At 50.8% G+C, this 18,105-nt stretch overlaps 7 protein-coding genes across 7 annotated transcripts; 3 read left to right on the plus strand and 4 right to left on the minus strand.

The window, feature by feature from the left end:
- Positions 1 to 358: 358 nt before the first annotated feature.
- On the minus strand, positions 359 to 1,192 carry PMZ80_000798 (uncharacterized protein; the record flags this gene model as incomplete). The annotated part of the gene is made up of 1 exon (XM_064869248.1): positions 359 to 1,192. One exon carries the CDS (start codon positions 1,190 to 1,192, stop codon positions 359 to 361), a length of 834 nt encoding a protein of 277 aa, XP_064734745.1.
- Positions 1,193 to 2,043: 851 nt separating this feature from the next.
- PMZ80_000799 (uncharacterized protein) lies at positions 2,044 to 2,556 on the minus strand (the record flags this gene model as incomplete). Its single annotated transcript, XM_064869249.1, has 1 exon — positions 2,044 to 2,556. The coding sequence occupies one exon, from the start codon at positions 2,554 to 2,556 to the stop codon at positions 2,044 to 2,046; it is 513 nt and encodes a 170-aa protein (XP_064734746.1).
- Positions 2,557 to 3,319: 763 nt separating this feature from the next.
- PMZ80_000800 (uncharacterized protein) lies at positions 3,320 to 4,216 on the plus strand (the record flags this gene model as incomplete). The annotated part of the gene is made up of 1 exon (XM_064869250.1): positions 3,320 to 4,216. One exon carries the CDS (start codon positions 3,320 to 3,322, stop codon positions 4,214 to 4,216), a length of 897 nt encoding a protein of 298 aa, XP_064734747.1.
- A 1,990-nt stretch (positions 4,217 to 6,206) lies between these two features.
- On the minus strand, positions 6,207 to 7,382 carry PMZ80_000801 (uncharacterized protein; the record flags this gene model as incomplete). Its single annotated transcript, XM_064869251.1, has 1 exon — positions 6,207 to 7,382. The coding sequence occupies one exon, from the start codon at positions 7,380 to 7,382 to the stop codon at positions 6,207 to 6,209; it is 1,176 nt and encodes a 391-aa protein (XP_064734748.1).
- Positions 7,383 to 8,763: 1,381 nt separating this feature from the next.
- On the plus strand, positions 8,764 to 9,747 carry PMZ80_000802 (uncharacterized protein; the record flags this gene model as incomplete). The annotated part of the gene is made up of 1 exon (XM_064869252.1): positions 8,764 to 9,747. One exon carries the CDS (start codon positions 8,764 to 8,766, stop codon positions 9,745 to 9,747), a length of 984 nt encoding a protein of 327 aa, XP_064734749.1.
- A 980-nt stretch (positions 9,748 to 10,727) lies between these two features.
- Positions 10,728 to 15,564, minus strand: BUD4 (Bud site selection protein bud4; the record flags this gene model as incomplete). The annotated part of the gene is made up of 4 exons (XM_064869253.1): positions 10,728 to 11,429; positions 11,476 to 15,312; positions 15,361 to 15,498; positions 15,553 to 15,564. The coding sequence occupies 4 exons, from the start codon at positions 15,562 to 15,564 to the stop codon at positions 10,728 to 10,730; spliced, it is 4,689 nt and encodes a 1,562-aa protein (XP_064734750.1).
- Positions 15,565 to 16,316: 752 nt separating this feature from the next.
- MRH4 (RNA helicase) lies at positions 16,317 to 18,059 on the plus strand (the record flags this gene model as incomplete). The annotated part of the gene is made up of 1 exon (XM_064869254.1): positions 16,317 to 18,059. One exon carries the CDS (start codon positions 16,317 to 16,319, stop codon positions 18,057 to 18,059), a length of 1,743 nt encoding a protein of 580 aa, XP_064734751.1.
- Positions 18,060 to 18,105: the final 46 nt, after the last annotated feature.

The raw sequence follows: 18,105 nt of genomic DNA on the forward strand, positions 1-18,105 counted from the left end.
ATCAAGGAAATGCAAACTCCATAAGTCGGCGCCGCCAACGCCGATGTGATGCCTACAAGGACTTTTGGAACTCCAAAGGGTGATATAGTCGTGTGCTCTCCTCGAACGTTGACCTGCAACTTCCCGCTCCTTCATCTTCCCCGAGTTTGGCAGCCACAAGTGGCGGCCGATTAGCGCCCGCACCAGCCACACAAGAGGAGGAAGGAGCCTCCTACGAAGCACACAAGCAGCATTGGTAGAAATACGGGTAGAAGTAATAGAGCGCTTCGATAAATTATGGATGGCTGTGGCGGCTCCCTTACCAGGTGCGTGCCTCTCTGGCTTGCGCTACCACTGCCACTGGAGATCTGAAGCTACATCAAGACGTTGCTTTCTCCTCCTCCGGAAACTCCTCGTCCAGATACCTCAGCTTTCGCACCTTGCCCGTATTCGCATTGACCCTCAATCCCAACCAATCCGTCATTGCCGGCGAAAGCTCGTTCTTCACTTCTTCCGGCAGCTTTGCGGTCCAGTTAACCTGCTGTCTCAGATGCGGGGCAGTATAATATCCAAACAGCAGAGCTCTATCCGAGTCTTGGGTGATGTTGGCGCCCGACGTATGCCAAACACGTCCGTCCATAACAATTATCGAGCCAGCCTTCGCCTCAAATGGTCGCAGAAGCTTTCTCGCATTTCTCGGAACCTCCTCTTCGTACACGATCTTGTTGGACCCGGGTATGTACAGCGTTGCGCCATTTTCATGATAAACGTCCGTCAAACACCAAATCACGTTGAGAGCCCAGATTTCCTTCCATGGGTCAGGTACTACAAGCGACATATCAGAGTGGAGACCCATCGACTTCGAGCCTGGACGCGCAATATTCGCTGTAAAGTTCGAGATCAGAAAGTTCTCGCCTAGAACAGACTTGACCATGTCAATAGCCAGAGGATGTTGGATGAGCTCGCGGAAGATAACATCCAGCTGCATGAGGTAGAAGACACGGATGTTGCTCTCGTTCGGGTCTAGGTGAGCCAGTCGAGTAGGGTCACCTTGCTTTTCGCTTGCTTCTTTCGCAGCCCATAGCCGGTCGAGGACTTCTTTGTTTCGCTCTTCGGAGAGGACATTGGGAATGACACACCATCCCTCTTCTTTGAGGTGGGCCTTCGCTGCTTCGACAGCGTCCTTGCTGATCTCCGGAGCGATGGATCCCATGGCTATCCGTCAATTGCGCCAAAATTTGGTCAATCTTCAGCAGTGTGCTCAGTGCGTCGGTGTAGCTATAGGTCTGCAGGAATGCTATACGCCACACGGTGCGAGCAGAATGTCAGTATCAAGAGCTATCGAGCTGCCGATGTCGAACCGTACAATAGGACTATGGGGTGTTCAGGCGTGACCCTCGACCATTCTCCTCTCATGCTAGAGCTGCTGAGGGGTCAACCTCGGTCAGGTGTTCATTCGACCAATCAGATCTGGGATCATGACTCGGTGTGACTTACTCGGGCCTGCCTCGTACCACAATCGAGCGTCCTGAATGATGTTCAACAGGTCAGTACCCAGCATCGACTGCTGTCATAGACCCCAGTGCGAGTTCAAGTACACGCCTGCCAAGCCAGCTGCTGCCCGTTGAAAGCTGTGACCCGCGAAACCCAAGACTGATGAGCTTGGATTTGCAGTAAGAATTCCAACAACACCACCTGACTCATGGTGTTTATCGACACCCTATTGCCGCAAGTCCAATCGCCGAAGCGTTTTAAGGAGTGTAGTTTCTTCAGTCTCTCGCCCAGCTCCTCTTTTGACGGCTCGAAATGTTTGAATCTGACAGCTGTCGTGGAGAATACCCTTCTGTCTATTCAACGTGATGGGCGCAGGGGACATGCAACTATACCTACCGTAGAAGAAGTCGTGGTGTTCGATTTCATCCAAGAAGGTCGCTAGTCGGTCCGGAGGCGAGCTGTCGAGGGTTTGTCAGCTCCTGGACGCCACAAGAGCGGCAGGTGCCTTGCGCAGAGGGCATAGTGGGAGTCTCGTAGAGCCTCCGTTGAAAAGTTTGCGATTCGAGTATTTCATAGGCCTCCTTGAATCCTAAAGCCTCCAATAACAAGCACAAGCATATTGACAACACCCCATATGAACGGCGTCCACGTGCTCATTCTGAAGTACCCAGCATTGTAGACGGCTCCTAGAACAAGACCAACCAAAGTACCTCCCAGAAGTGCTTCAATGCCACCAATGACCATGTATATCAGTGGTATTAGCCACACCCATGCCACGTACTCTTGTATTGGCTTCTCTCCAAGCAATTTTCTGTTCTTCGCGCTCAGCGCAGCTCCTTCGGGAGTATGATGAAGGTAGCGATGTCTCTGGTAAGCGGTCGAGAACTGCATGAGCACAGCCCATACAGACACAACAAGATGTGCGGAACCAATCGTACAAAACGTCCAGTACAAGGTGAACCGCCAGATGTCGGTGGGGCTGTATAGGTATTGCGGCGTGCCTGGGTCAACATTGAAAGGCCAGTAGAGAGATGGGAACACTGGGGTGGTGTACGATAGTGGTTGAGTGCCGTAGAATGACATGGTGTCAGTGATGCTTGCGAGAGCACATCCACTACTTGAAGCCCAAGCTGACTATGACGGGAGGCACTCGCATCTTAGAGCATGATAGCGCGAATTTAAGCAGTAAAGTCGAGGGGTACCTGCCATCCCCTCAAAGATCAAGATTGACCGGGAGGATTTGGTGGAGCGGTGCTCGCGTCGGGTAGTAAGCTAGTCCAAATAGGGATAGTGTTATGCTCAAGGTCTCCGAGTCTGTGGCCGCGCCTGCGAAATCGTGCCGGGACGTCGAATTTGTCCTTTCCGCAGCCCTCCTAGCACAAGTTGTCAAGAGCAGTTCGAAACATCAAAATTTCGCTGAATCGCCAGAAACCATACGAAAGGACCGAGCCACGTGCTCCGCTCGGCAAGGGCGGCCAACTTGTGGCTTCATCCACCTCTCAGCCACGGATATCTATACCGGGCAGCCACACGTTTCATCATGGAGACGTCACATAGAAATGACGACAGCAGCGCATGAACTCGATCACAGTTCAACTGTAAGGCAGAGGAAAATACAATCTAGACCTTTCACAAGAACCATATATTGCCTGAACAAATGCTCTCCCGTCTGCAAACTCGACCTCTCTTAGCATCTCTCACAAAGCACAATTCCTTACGAAGACCTTTCACAATTGTTGCACAACAAGCTACAACTCAGACCAAGATATCACCCGCAGCCGTGACGACCTCCAACAGATTATCTCAAGTCTCTCGACACTTCTCAAGTTCTTCACAAAGATCAACCATGGACTCCAACAAGAACAACAACGATGCCTTCAAGCTCGAGAACCTCTTCTCGGTTAAGGGCAAGGTCGCCTTGATCACTGGTGGTGGTAGTGGCATAGGTCTCATGGCAACTCAGGCTCTTGCTGTCAACGGTGCAAAGGTCTACATAGTAGGCCGGACCGAGGACAAGCTTGAGCGAGTCGTCGAGACTTTCGGCAAAGACATCCCTGGCCAGATCATTCCCATGACAGCAGACATATCTTCGAAGCCAGAGATTACAAAATTGGTAGATCAAATCTCCAGTAAGGAATCTCACCTTGACATTCTCATCAACAATGCTGGAATTTCTATGAACACACAGACTACCGAAGTAAGCACAGCTGAGGAGATGAAGAAGAACGTGTATGACAATGAGAACGAGACTTTTGACATGTGGTGTGACACATACCGCACAAACGTTCCTCAAATCTTCTTCATGACAATGGGGTTCCTGCCTTTGCTTGCCAAGGCTACAGAGCACCAACAGGGTTGGTCCGGTACCGTCATCAACATCTCCTCCATATCCGGGGTTGTCAAGACAGCTCAACACCATTTCGCCTATAATGCATCCAAAGCTGCGGCCATTCACCTTACTACAATGTTGAGCTCAGAGATCAGCACGAACGGTATCAAGGTTCGAATCAACAGCATTGCCCCCGGTGTCTTCCCTAGCGAGATGACCCAAGGAGAAAGTGGCGGCGACCAAAAGAGTGAGCTCCCTAAGGAGAAGTACGAATCAAAGACACCAGCAAGACGACCTGGAAAGGATGAAGATATGGGAAATGCAATCCTGTTTGCTGCTACAAATCAGTACCTGCAAGCTCAGACTGTGATTGTTGATGGAGGATATGTGATTCAGGCTGGCGCTGGTGCTTGATCGGATCAAGCTATCAATTCAATCTCTAGACACCAGTGACGATTATGATGAAGCAAGATTATAGCTATGGCTGGCTATAACTCACATTGTACAAAATGGATGCATGGACGAATCTCATGCATGCTGTATATCACTTTTAGATCACCCCGCATCGTCCGATAAAGCTATGAAGTTCCCGCCGTCCTCTTCGTGGTACACGCTATGGGCCGGTTGAACCTGCTTCTATCACAGTTGCCTTATCTGACAATCGCAACGTAGCCATGTTCGTATGCTTACAACAATGCTCTAGACTTGGTTAAGTACAAGTACATTCTAGATTTGAGTAACGAATAATGATTATTTACAGTCGCGGGCCGAAAGTATTTGGATAAAACCGCGCTAAGGCCTTGGCATTAATAATCTATATATTATTTAACTCGTAATACTGTATTATAAATTGATTATAACGCCCTGCTAGCGTAGTGGTATATGTAGTCGCTTCTATAATTTCTATAGTTTAAATCCTAATAATATTAATACTTTATGTGCTATGCCTGTGTATTATAAACCGCTTTAACCCGTTTAAGTATTAACCTAACTATCTTCCTTAAATGCTTCGCCTTTACTCGCCCCTAACAGTCTATAATAGCTACTCGAAACTCCTTAAGATCCTTCTCTGTTTACCTGTTCTAGAGCAGGTAGTAATAATTTTTATATAGCTTAGCTTTAAGTAGTAGCTAGGTATATTTAATATAATTTAAATCCGGTAAATTCGATAGGATTCGTATCTATATAATTTTATACCTCTTTAGCTACGCGCGAGATATTTTTGTAGTTTAAATTAGCGTATTGTCTTATAGGAGGTAGAAACTATCCTTCGGGAGCTGCGATAGTATTTCCTTTATTACTTAGCGCTAGGAATTAGCTAAGTAGCCGTTCTTTTTTACCGCCGGGTCTCTCTTTATTATAACGATCGATTTATAACCCTTTTAACGAACGGCTACGTAAATTATAACGATAAGGTCTTTCTCTTTTACCTTCGGCCTTATAAAATCGGGTTTAAGCTTTTCCGATATAAAGCGCTAAATAAATGTACGTTTTATACTAGAGCCTCGTTTAATAGAAGCGGAGTTAAAAGAAATAACCTATTTCTACTAAGCTTCGGTTTACTTTAGGTGCTTCTTTACTTACTTAAAGCGAGCCCGGGTAATCGCCTACGTAATAAGGGGTCGCTCTTACTATCGCTAGTGTCTTAGGTTACGCTTTTAAAGGATCTTAAGGATAGGGCGGTCGCTAAAAGTTACCCTATAGAATCTACGGATTTCAGAGTAGGTCGCTAACGGATAACGGTGAATATAGCTATAGATATATGTCTCGTCCCGCTTTATTAAAATCCCGGGACGGCCGCTTCTAGGAAGGCTCTCTTAGTCGGTGCGTACAGAAGATTATTAAAGGGTATAGCTAATAACGAAAGGCGCGCGTCCGACAGCCTTTGTAATTTCGCGAATTTTATTGCTATTTACGCGTAGACCTTTAATTTAACTACGCTCTCTAGCCTTTAGCTCCTTCTTTCTCTACTGATTACTAGTAATAGGCTGTAATACCCTTCTAGTAGGAGCTATGGTGTGAAAAGGAAGGTAAGATGTGAGGAACGCGTAAAAACGCGCTAAATCTGTCCAAAAACTTTAGGCCCCCGACTGTAGATCCTACGATTAGCCCTCAGAGACCTCGTCTCGTTCTTCTCCGGGTGACGGAGAACGCCGTGACAGCCGGCTGCCCGTCCCAGGTCTTCCTTCAAACACCGGGTGGGTGAATCCAGTTCCTGTTGGCTACTTCCCTTCGTGCTTGCCTCCCATCTACAATAATTGACATCTTCATGCATCGCTCCCACTAAGGTCTACCCGTAAGTTTGTAAATAGCAAATTCTACAGAGTATCGATCACCACGATAATAACGTGCCCTCAAACCAGCCAACGGCTCATGCACAGTTCTACTCATCCAAACAACTGCGTCATACATCCCCCCAAAGCAGCTTTCCCTTCTCATCATTCCAGTCATTGACTTCCGTCTCCAGCTGCTCCCCCGCCTTATCGTATTCCTCGTTGCTCCTTGCACTTACTTCACGTGCTAGCAAATAACCCGGGCGCTCCTCGCAAGTACACATGGTCTCCGCTCCGAGCTCGTCTGGTCTATCCGGATCCGCCACCACCGACTCAGGCAATCCGTACATATGCGTCGACAACAAAACAAGCACACTCCCATACAGAAAGTTCCTCGTGACCACGAAATCAAAGAAAAACACCGACACAAAAGTCGAGACGACGACTGACAGCGAGGTTGCAAACCCCTTCAATATGTTATCTGCTGATGCGATGACCACGGAAACCACCACGCCAACGAATGCTTGCAGTAGGATTGTGATCCAGACGATGGAAGTGTACCCGTGGGAGAAGCCGTTGTGACGGATCTGTGGTCCGTGCCAGAGGAGGGCGCCTGCTGTGGCGAGGAGGAAGCCGCCGAGGCTGAGTTGGGCGTTGCGCTGCCACATTGCTGTGTAGTCTGGCTCTGGCCATGTCGATGTCGATGTTGATGTCCGCCGATGGCGCTTGAGGACGAACTCGAAGGAGATGCCTGCTAGACTGGAGAGAATGCAGGATACGCCGACTGCTAGCAGCCCTATGTTTCTGTTACCTTGGAGGTCAGACGCTGCTCTCGCGGGTCCGGATGATGTGGATGTTGCATCGGTGGAAAGTGAGATGCAGGCTATGCCCAGTGCGAGTGTGACTATGGAAAACCACTTGATCAGGATGAGCTTCTGGCCCACAATGATGACTGCGAGGATTGCCGTGGTGATTAGCTTGCCCTGGTAGGCGACCTGATATGTTGCAGCATCTAGATGCGAGGCAGCTATGAACTGTAGGTTGTTTGTGATGGTGTAGAGAATGGACGGTATGAGAAGGAGGAGGAAGTCGCTTCTTTTACCGAAGAGGTCACTGAAGACTGATCTCCAGAGTTTTGTGTTTGCTTCGACGATTGTTTTCTCCAGGAGATCGTCTTCTTGTACTGAGCGTTCACTTTTGCGATATGTGTATATGCCTGTTGATATCACGAATTTGATTGCTTCGGCAAGTACGACGGCCGTGGAGGTCAGAAAGCGTGGGCCAGGCGTGGTACGAGAATACCTCATGGTGAGTATGAGAGCCGATGTCGATAGAGTGAGGAGGACTAGAGAACCATGCCTTACGGACAAGCCAAGCAGGGCTTCTTGCTGCATGCTTGTAGTACTCCGCTTATGGTCAAGGGAAGCTGTTCTCGACACCCTTCTTCCCAACCTATCTAAGGTTGTTATGAGGTCTTTGCAATCTGACTGTAAGGGCGTTAGAAAGGTGTGAGCTAAGTAAGTGTCCTGAAACGAAGGCTCAAGGATTGTGCAAAAGGAACGTAAGTACGGTAAGTAGAGAACGAACGAAACACGGCTCGTGTTTCAAAGTACGACTGAATACAGCTCGAGGTCGAAGTGTTGCTGTCAGATCAACAGCAGCACATTCATAGTAAGTGTTGACGCGATGAAGTAAGCATCAGCACATGGAGTCGATCCGATACGGAGCTGAAGTTCTGCCCATCGTCGTAAGAGATCATTCACGATGAGACAGAAAAGCATTGAGTGTCATCAAGGTCATCATTCTGCCCGTGCAGATTGCTTGGATCAGGCGCGCAACGAGAATGTGGTGGGCAGAAGCACCGATATATAGTACGAATCACTGGCACAGGAGGCTTGCGCGTCAAAGTCAGCGCCGAAGGACCCCCTCTTGGCACACCAAAAGCGCCAAGGCCGCTCAAGGCGTCTTGGCACAATGCACCCCTACCACACCTCGGGCGTCACATGTCAGGACATGATCGTAAGTACCCACTGACTCGAACATGTCACTATTGGGAAATATTCCCGCATCGACGACAGCTACTGCGATCTTGAGGCTAGGGAGTGCAAGATGTCTACATACTCTAAGCCATTGATGACATAGCTCTTCTTGGTATGGATCTCGAGCAGTATGACCGTCTGCACAGCTCAGCCTCCTCACATATAGTCAAAAACAGCCACGGTAGGTGAACACGTTTCTGCCCATCAACAACACTCTCAACAAGCACTGCCACGAGTATTGAGAACTGATGCTCAAACACTTGGCAGGCCCTCCAGCATGACTCCTGAGTACAAGCTCATGATAGGCCCAAAAGGGGTTTACGCAAGTGTGGCAAACGTGGACTAGAACCCACCACTATGGCGCGGCCATTCCCATACCACTTGGTATACTGCTTAGATTGCTGAGTCAGAGTGCCTCCTGGACATTGGTTTGCTGAACCATCTGGGAAGCATATCTTGCTATGCATCCTATCGGACCTCTAACGTTACCATACTCTTCGTGACGCAGGGACCGACCGGCAAGACAACACGCAAGCCCGCAAACGAGCAAGCTGTTGCACCTACACTCGCGTGCGCGCGAAGACTTCCGTGTAACGGCCGGAGAGCTGCCGTCGGTGAAGGCAAACAGCTCGTGCAACCATCAACAGACATGGAAAGCTCCACACCCTACCTCAACCTCTTGAGACCCCGACTCACCCACCTCATCGCCAGCAGCATCCTCATCCTCGCCATTCTGTCCCTAGTGACCTTCCACCGCCCAGCCCAAGACTACTACTCATCCCTCAGCCCACCACACACCACCAACATCAATACCAACACCACCCACCCCGCCAAAATCGGCAAAGTCTCCATGCTCGTCAACTCCGCAGCCACAAACCCAACCTACCAACGCGCACTCAAAACCCACACCCGCCACGCCTCGCAACACAGCTACCCAACCTTCCTCCTCCACCACGACATAAACACCGGCTACTGGAACAAGATCTACTACCTTCTCCAGATCCTCCTCTCCGAACTCGCAAAACCCGAGTCCCAACGCCTAACCTTCCTCTTCTGGCACGATGCGGACACAATCCTCCTGAATCCCAGCTTCGCACTTGAGTCATTCCTCCCTCCACCACACATGGACAAAATCGACCTCATCCTCTCAAAGGACTTGAACGGTCTGAACAACGGGTTATTTCTCGTTCGCGTCAGCAGAGACATGGCTGAGTATACGGGTCGCGTCGCGGCATACCACTACTTCAACCCCGAGGTCGACCTCCCCTGGCCCGAGCAGGTCGCGATGCAACTCGTCCTGAATCAGACGGATGACTACCACGATCGAGTCGTGTACATGCCGCAGCACCTATTTAATGCTTACACGGCTGATGTGGAACCTGGGCATCTGCTCGTTCATTTCGCGGGGGTGGCGGATCGAGATGAGAAGATGGAGGGATGGATGGATCGGATGGAGGGTGGGGAGTGGGATGTGCCTGTGACAGGTGCACGGATGGCGGAAATAGATCACCTTTGGGATGTGGTGGGTTCCTTTCGGAGGGTTGCGGGTGCGTTCAACGGGGAGTTTTATGTGAGGTATTATAACATGAGTGCGAATATGCCGGGGAGGTGTATGGGGCTGTTGAACGGCTGAAGGATGTTTGTTACTTCGGGACCGATGAGGAGGGTCACATGACTGAGGCACTTCGGGAGTTGGAGGGTCAGGTGCTTGGGAAGTATGGGGAGGAGTTGCATGCGATGGTGCCTTACGATGAGGAGTGGACGTATCGTGTATATGAAAGGAAGCTAGAAGATGGCGCGTTGTTTGGCAAGAAGGACCCATAGATTGTTGTCCTGCAATTATCGTTATTTGTTACTCAAGTCTGGAATGTACCTGGACTTGAACGAGTCAAGATCATTGTTGCAAGCATACCTATGAACAGGGCTACGTTGCGATTTTGACATAAGGCAACTGTGATAGAAGCAGGTTATTAAACCACGAAGAGGACAGCGGAACTTCGTTACTCTATCAGACGGCGTTCTCCGAGCCCCGGAGAAGAGCGAGAAGACGTCTCTAATGGCGATCGTTAGGGACATAGCAGCCCGCTGAGTTGTCGACGCCTGGTGCACGCATATCAGATCGACTGTTGACTTGCAGACGGCAAGTGCACAAGACCATGTCGTGTCGTGATCTCTACCCTTTCCTAGTGTAGGAAATGTGTCCAACGCGAAATGAAGTCGCTGCGACAGTCAGGAATAAAAACAGCAATGCTGTTGACTAAGACGAAGTCGCACGTCGTGAGCTTCCAAATTTATTGAACTTTTCTCATTCAAGAGCATGACTATGAACAAGTATGCGCAGAGCACTTCACACATCAACACCATTCACCCCAATCAATGCGACACCTACGGCGCCCTGATCACAACCCATCGTGATCTCAGTGTCTCATCTCATCCCGCATCAGAAACATTATATGTGCAAAACGACCTCCCTCATGAACAAACAAGAACCAAACCATGTACTGTTGGGCATGACCGCAAAATCCCACCATTCCCAATCATCGTAATGCGCTCTCATGTAGCGCCAAATGATATACAATCTTCAATGTGTTGCTGTGATGTCGAAAAGTAAGCTCAACCCCACATGCTCTTTGTCTTCCTATGACGTTCTTCCCTTCCCGGCTTCGACTTCACCGGACTATTAGCTTGACTCCTCGGAACAGCATGATCAGTCTGGTAGCTCTCTGTTCTCGAGTGGCCCGAAGGTCGAGGTATCGCAGATTGCTGTGACGGCGACATAGGCGTCTGCAGCGCACCAGTCATTACCGCATTCTGGAAAGACTGTCTGTTGTCCATAGGTGGTCTGGCAGGAAGCTGCTTCTGTTTGTCCTGACTGTCTTGCCGCTGCGGTATCGATGGTTCCGGTCGACTGTGGCTTTTGGGTTTCGTGCTCTTCTCGCGCTTCATGACCATCTCAGTCCAGCCCTTAGCTGAACCGGATGGGGTCGCGACCTGCTTGCCAACGACTTGTGACAGAGCTGCCATCCACTCGTCCTTTTGTGCAGCATTCTCGGCATAGAAGTCGATGACCTCGCCATTGGCGAAGCGGATCCGGAAACCTTCTTCAACGAACATGTAGCCCTCTTCATCTTCAGCGAAAGCGGATTTCCGCCTGCCGCCTTTCTTTGTGGAAACCTCCTTTTGTGCTAGGTTGGCCTTGTCGTCGATCAATTTGGCGGCTTTAGCAAGGTTGATCGTCGCTCGTGGTTGGTGAGTGGTTTCGTGGTATGCTGTGAGTTTCGGACCGACTAGTCGGAAGAAACGGCGTCGCCAGTACTGTTCATGTTAGTCTTATTTCCGAGGGGAGACCGGAAGTACGCACTGGACAATCACCACCTTGTTGACTCAGATGACCTTCAAACTCCTTGATCTCAGCTTGTTGCTTGAGTCTCTCTTCAGCTTCTCGCATACCACGGATAGCTCCGTTCATGGACTTGGGCATATCCTCGTCCTTGGCGCCCTTTGGCTTTGGTACAAACAACAGCTGCAGTTCGAGTTTGCCAATCTCATATGGAGGTCTCCGCCGCAGCTGGACGACACCCTTCTTGCTTCGAGAGCTGCCAACAGACACCTCCTCCATGGCCCACTCATTAAAGCACTTGACGTCAACTGTGACTGGTCGACCATAGCATTGCTTCTCGAACTCGGATGAGGATACATAAGCTCGGGCAAACGACCCATCTTTGGCAACAATACCCTGTACAAGCTCGTAAGCCGATGGAGGAGTGACTGGTCGGCGAACTGCCTGCGGCTCTGCTGGACGAAGATCGGCTTCCTTCTTCTTTTTCGGCGACCCGAAAAGGCGTCCAAATGCATTCTGTTTCTTAGGCGATGCAGGTGCCTTGGTCGGCGATTCTGCTCTGATGACAGGCTTCGGAGGTTCTTCTAACTTCATCTGCAAGGTGAGCTGGAACTCGAGATCGTTCAACACCACAAGTTCGAATTCTTGGCCAATTGGTGCACTCCGAGCAAGATCAAGCCACGAGGTCGTGACGCAGTGAAGACCATTGTCCAGGGTTAGAGCGAAGTGGGTTCGTTCCTCTTCAGGCTGGTCAGCAGGGATTTGACCCAGAGCACGGGGACGCTTACGTTGTGGGAACGGAAGTTGTAGGTCTTTGACACCCACAACTTTGACAAAGAGTCTGCCTCGCTCGGCACCATCCTCAAACTCTTCAGCTTCATCTTCAGCGAGCTCATCTTCGGCGACAGCACCGAGATCATGATTGACATTGCTGGCTTGACCTGGCAATGGCGGTACCGCACCAGTACCTGCCTTTCGTTTCGGGCTATCCTCACCATTGACACGAATGCTTCGCCTCCTTGTTTTGTTGTTCCAGGGTTCAGCGACCCATGTCGGCTGACTTGTCTTGCGAGGAGATACGACTACCTCGTTTGGATTGGCATCAGGCACCGTCAGACTGGTAGGCGCGTCTGCCAAAGTCGGAGACTGTGGTTCGTCAATGGAGGTGTCCGCGGTCGCCACGACAATCTTCGTGTTTTGACGCATAAGATATCCCTTCTGCCGATTCGGACTTCTGTTAGCACAATGATTCTCAAGGGGAGCGGCTCGAGCGCCGGAAGGTTTGGGCAAGAGGGGCACAGGGGCTAGGGTTGGACGACTGCTTTGCCCCTTCGAGGCAGGAAGCTCAGCAGATGGGAACCGTCCATTGAAGGGCTGGTAGAGATTTTTAAGGGAGGATTCAAAGGCTACCTTTTGGGCTTCCAGGACACGGTCGAATTCTTGCTCAAGGCCGAGGCTGAGTCCGAGACTGCCGTTAGTGTCATCTCGCGGGAAATCGAGCTGTACCAGACTGCTAACGCGCTTGCTAGGCTGCTTTTTCTCGGGCTCGAGGCTGTTTATTTGCTCCGGGGGGTCGAATGCGGCTTCGGAAGCTTCGGGCGCGGGTGCGTCAGCTTGTGGTTCCTCGATCGTTGGTATTTCTGTCTCGGAAGGAAGGGCCTCTGCCTCGGGTGTTGGCTGCAACGAGGAGTTCTTGCGAAGCTCTTGAGCGAAATCTTTGACGCTTACGGACGCTGTCGAACCAGTGTTCGAGTCTGTTTTTGTCAGAGACACATCGTCATCGGACTCTGGCGACACGGAGTGAGAGACTGGATGACGAATGACAGAAGAGGGACTTCCAGGCTCCGACATTTCCTCCTCTTGAGCATAGGAAGGTCTGGGTGGCTCGAGCTGTTCTTCAGGTGTGTATGGTCGACTGATCTCGGAGCGCAGCGCTGCCAGATCTGGTAGGTTGGTGTTGAGCCCCTCTACCTCTGAAGATTCGTGTTTCTGGTTTGGCTCCTCACTCTTTCTCGTGATGTATTGAGCAAGGCCAAACCCAAACTCTTTCTCCTGACCAAAATCCATAAAATCAGGCAATGATACCCTTCCAGAAGATGCGGATGTGTTTCGGGCGCCGATGGGCGACTGAGCTCTTGGAGTCTCGCCGTTGAGGTCAAGGGATCGCTGAACACTCGACTGTGAGTACTGGCTTGTTTCCTCATCTTCAGCATCGAGCTGAGAGCTCGTCTTTCGATACATCTCCGGTATCTTGTACAGCTCATCGTCATCGATAGGTTCATCCTTGACCATAATGCTGTCATCCTCATACTCATCGTCGAAAGTCTGAGTTGGATCTTCGCGAGAAGGAATCGGAACATCTGGATCCAAGCTTGCTGACGAGTATTGGCTGTTTGATCTCGAGATGTCGTCCAGTCCAGCGCGCAATTGTTGAGAAATGAAGTCGCGCGACAGACGTCTGTCCTCGGATTTCTGAGTCTTGTCTTCGGCAGCAGCGTCTGGAGTAGCATAGCGCTCCTCGTCTTCCGTCTCACTAGCTCTGAACTGATCGCGCATTGGGCTTGCGTCCTTCGATGTAGCCCTCCTCATTCTCCTCTCTCGCTGAGAGTCGGCTTCTGTTTGTGGTGTGGAGTCTTTCAGGGCCATCATCTTCAGACGCTCTTCGAGAGAAAAGGTGCTGTTGCTCATTCGCCTAATGTCAGATGTGGTTATGTTTGCGGCTGGTGGAGGAGATGGAAGAGCTCGGTGAGTACCGCTTATGCGCTCAAGTGTGCCAGACAGGCTGTCACGGTGGGACGACGGTCGCTCAGAATCAGCAGCCAGCTGCGGTGGTAGTGGAGGCAATGGCCTTGCTTGGCCGTTTGAGTCGATTGACTGAGCACTTGACTGGTGTGGACGCGCAGGCATAATGCCTGGTCTTGCTTCAGGAGCGGGAGAGCCGACATCGTCGTCAAAGACATCCTCATCCTCGTGAACGAGATCGGTGTTGGCCGTCTCTGGGCTCATGAATCTCCAGTCCTCTGGGAGTACAACAGGAGTCTTTTCAGTGTCCTCCAGCGAAGCGTCGAAACTGTCGTCGTGCGGATCAAAGGATGAGCTGCGCTCATAGCTGTATTCTTCCTCGTCGTCATCGAACGACTCGTAGCTGCCTTCTCTTGAGCCTGAGGCGACAGAAGACGGGTCTGGTGTGGTCATCTCGTATTCGTTGACCTGGGGAGGAGCTTGATCAAACGTTACGCTCTTCCCACGGCGGTGCAGACCTCGTCCTTGAGGCAGCTTTTTCTCTTCATCATCTTCATCCTCCCAGATTCCAGTCGATGGGTCAAATCCTGTTGGTCTGAAGCTGGCCCCAGTCTTTTTCGAGAGTGAAGATTTTGTGGGGGAGAGCTGCATCTTGCTTGGAGAGAGAGGCGCGACGTGATTGTAAACTGGTGAGTCCAACTTCTCCGGTGGAGTGATGGCTTCTTTTGTGACGAGATCGTGGGCGATTGTCTTCTCTGGCTTTGTTGGGCTAGTTGGAGTAGGAGTGCCGTTGCTACCAGTGCTGCTTCCAAAAGTGCCTTTACCACCAAAGGCATTTCCTTGCAAAGAGGTGCGCAATGGTTTGCCGTCGAGAATCTTGGGCGCAGACGGATCGTAGCCATTCTGCTGCTCTTTGGCGAACATGGAGCTGTTCTTGACTCTCGAGGCTCTCTTGAGGTTCTCGATGGATGATCGCTTGGTAGGAGATAAGTTGTCATATGGCGATCGGTTCTCGGAGACAGGAGAGTTGGGATCGCGACCTTGCCAGAACATCTTTGGCGATGCAGTGTTGTTGAAAGGTGAAGATGATGGCGACTCATGCTTGCTGAAACTGTGCTGTTGGATTGTTAGTGGCTGCTCCATGGCAAATACTTAGCAACATACTCCAGGAAAGCTAGGAGAGTTCCTGCGTAGAGCCATCGGACTCAACTCTGATAGTGGCCGGTTCTGTGCGAACGATAGATTCTTGGTGGGCGACGAGCTTGTGCTGTTGGTGCCCTTCTGCACTCGCAGTGGTGGCACCTGCGCGCACGTTAGATTGATCACAAACACGTTGACTCCAGAACAGTAACTTACTTGCGCAGCCATCTTGACTGGTGGAATCGACAATAGCTATGTGTCGTCGTTGAGCTTAGACCATGAGAAGGATGGGATGATGTGAGGAGGAATGTCGTGGTAGTGGCGGCCTCCTCGTTCGCTTCCAAGCAGCCCAGCTGCACTCTTACAACGATGTGAACGATTGACAGTGAGAATGTTGAAGAGCTACAAGAGAAGGAGCTGCGGCCAGGAAAGCGACCAGTGTTAGAGATGTTACAAAAGGCCAATGGAGTCTTTTGGCTATGCCGAAACTCGACGACGAACATGGGGTGACAGACTAGAGGCCAAACAAATGTTCAAAGTTCGGTTGTCATGGGCGACCGAAGAAAAGAGAGAGGAAACGATCAGGACTTTACAGGGATCTGCCTGGCGGTCGCGGCCAACTTTTAGGCGAACATGAGACACCCGGCCGTGTTGATATTCCGGCTGATGAATTGCTTATCTTATCAGAAATCTTCCGACGCGACACGTGCTTGAGGCCTGAGGCATGAATGATCTCCTACTGTACTGCCATGTGCATTCCGTAATAATTTCTTGAATGCGCCGCCTCCCTACCATCACACCTGCATCTGGCACAGTCAATCGCGCTCTCTTCTGGAGGACATTCGGAGATGTCGGGGACGGCGTTGTGTTTGAGCTGCGAATTGCGGGCGCTCGCAAGGGCCTTTCAACCAGTGCAGCAGCCATGTCGCAGTCAAAGGAGGATGGCTTCCGCTATGAAGCAACGGAAGAAGCCCACGAGAATGACCTTAGCGGATGATGTATCAAAGAACACCAAGTCGAGGCAACAGCAAAAACAGGAGACCCCATTTGGCGGCATGAACAGATCAGATCCCGGCCCAAGGCTACGAGAACTATACCCATCCGGAGCGACGAAAAGAGTACCCAAGCCAGTTGACGAAGCGCCCCAACGAACGGGCAAACACATCGTCAAGAACAAAGATGATCGACCGCTGTTCCATGCCTTGAAAATGCAGACTGCTCTGGCTTCCTTGTCTTACTCTGCGAGGACAACACTGCAGGACAAATTGGACAAGATTGAAACTTTCGAACAGTTAGGAGTACGCCAGGATATCATCGATGCCCTCTACAACCAGGCCTTAGGCTACCTCGACTACGTCAGCCCTACTCCAGCGCAGAAGCTGGCCATACCTGCCCTTCTCAGCAAGAAGGGTGAGATAGTGCAGAACAAGAAGACAGGAGAATATCAATACGACAAGTTCCTCCTCGCAGCCGAGACTGGCTCGGGCAAGACACTAGCCTACCTCCTCCCTATAATACACCACATCAAAACAGCAGAAGATATCGAGAAAGCCGAAGCTGCCCACAAGGCCGAGAAAGCAGCAAAAGGAAAAGAGAAGCGCCATGCCGAACACATCTTTGAAGTCGATCCCCCAAAGCTAGCCCATGGTCAGGACCCTGACTCGCCTACCGGCCGTCCCAGAGCCATCATCCTTCTCCCCTCCTCCGAACTCGTCGACCAAGTTGGCAAGGTTGCAAAGATCATGGCCCATACAATCAAATACCGTTCAGCCAGCATATCAGCCTCCAACCTTCCCTACGTTATTCGAAACCGTCTCTTCAACCCTAATGGTATCGACATCATTGTTTCGACGCCCCATCTCATCGCAAGCATAGCAACAAAAGAACCTCACATACTCAGCAAGGTAAACTACATAGTCGCCGACGAAGCAGATTCCCTGTTCGACCGTTCCTTCCGCGACATCACCCTCGACATTATTGACCGTTCCGCATCGAGTCTCAAACAACTCATTTTGTGCTCGGCCACAATCCCTCGATCGCTCGACAAGTTCATTGACAATCGCTTCCCAATGATGAAACGTCTAGTGACGCCCAAACTTCACTCTGTTCCTCGACGAGTTCAGCTCGGCGTAGTTGACATCGACAAGGAACCTTATCGCGGTAACCGGACCCTAGCCTGCGCAGACGCAATCTGGCAGCTTGGAAAAGCCGAGCACGACGATACGGGCTCCACCCACACTGTCAAGCACATTATTGTCTTCGTCAACGAGCGCGAGAAGGCAGAGGAAGTTCAGCAGTTCCTCGTTTCAAAGGGCGTTGACGCTGTCGCATTGACAAGAGACACCACCGAAGCACGTCGTGGCGACATACTCGACAGCTTTACATCTCCCAGCCGTGTTGAGGGCGAACTGAAAAATAAAAAGAGGGACTTTGTGCCTATCGAAGTTGGACCGCCACAGGAAACGACGAGTTTCAAGAAGCTGGCCAACACAAAAGTACTGGTGACAACAGATTTGGGTTCGCGTGGTATTGATACGCTGGCCGTACGGCACGCCATTCTGTACGATGTACCCCATACCTCGATTGACTTTATCCACCGGCTTGGCAGATTGGGACGAATGAACAGGAGGGGACGGGGTATTGTATTGGTAGGAAAAAGTGATCGAAAGGATGTGGTGAGGGAGGTTAGGGACGCCATGTTCAGAGGCCAGGCCCTGATATAGACTGTACAGGTCATGTAGACTATAATGTGTACGAACATCTCCTCGA

This window comes from Knufia obscura (genome assembly GCF_036327395.1).
Source record: "Knufia obscura strain CCFEE 5817 isolate CBS 148926 chromosome Unknown scaffold_1, whole genome shotgun sequence".
In the NCBI taxonomy this organism is placed as follows: Eukaryota; Fungi; Ascomycota; class Eurotiomycetes; order Chaetothyriales; family Trichomeriaceae; genus Knufia; species Knufia obscura.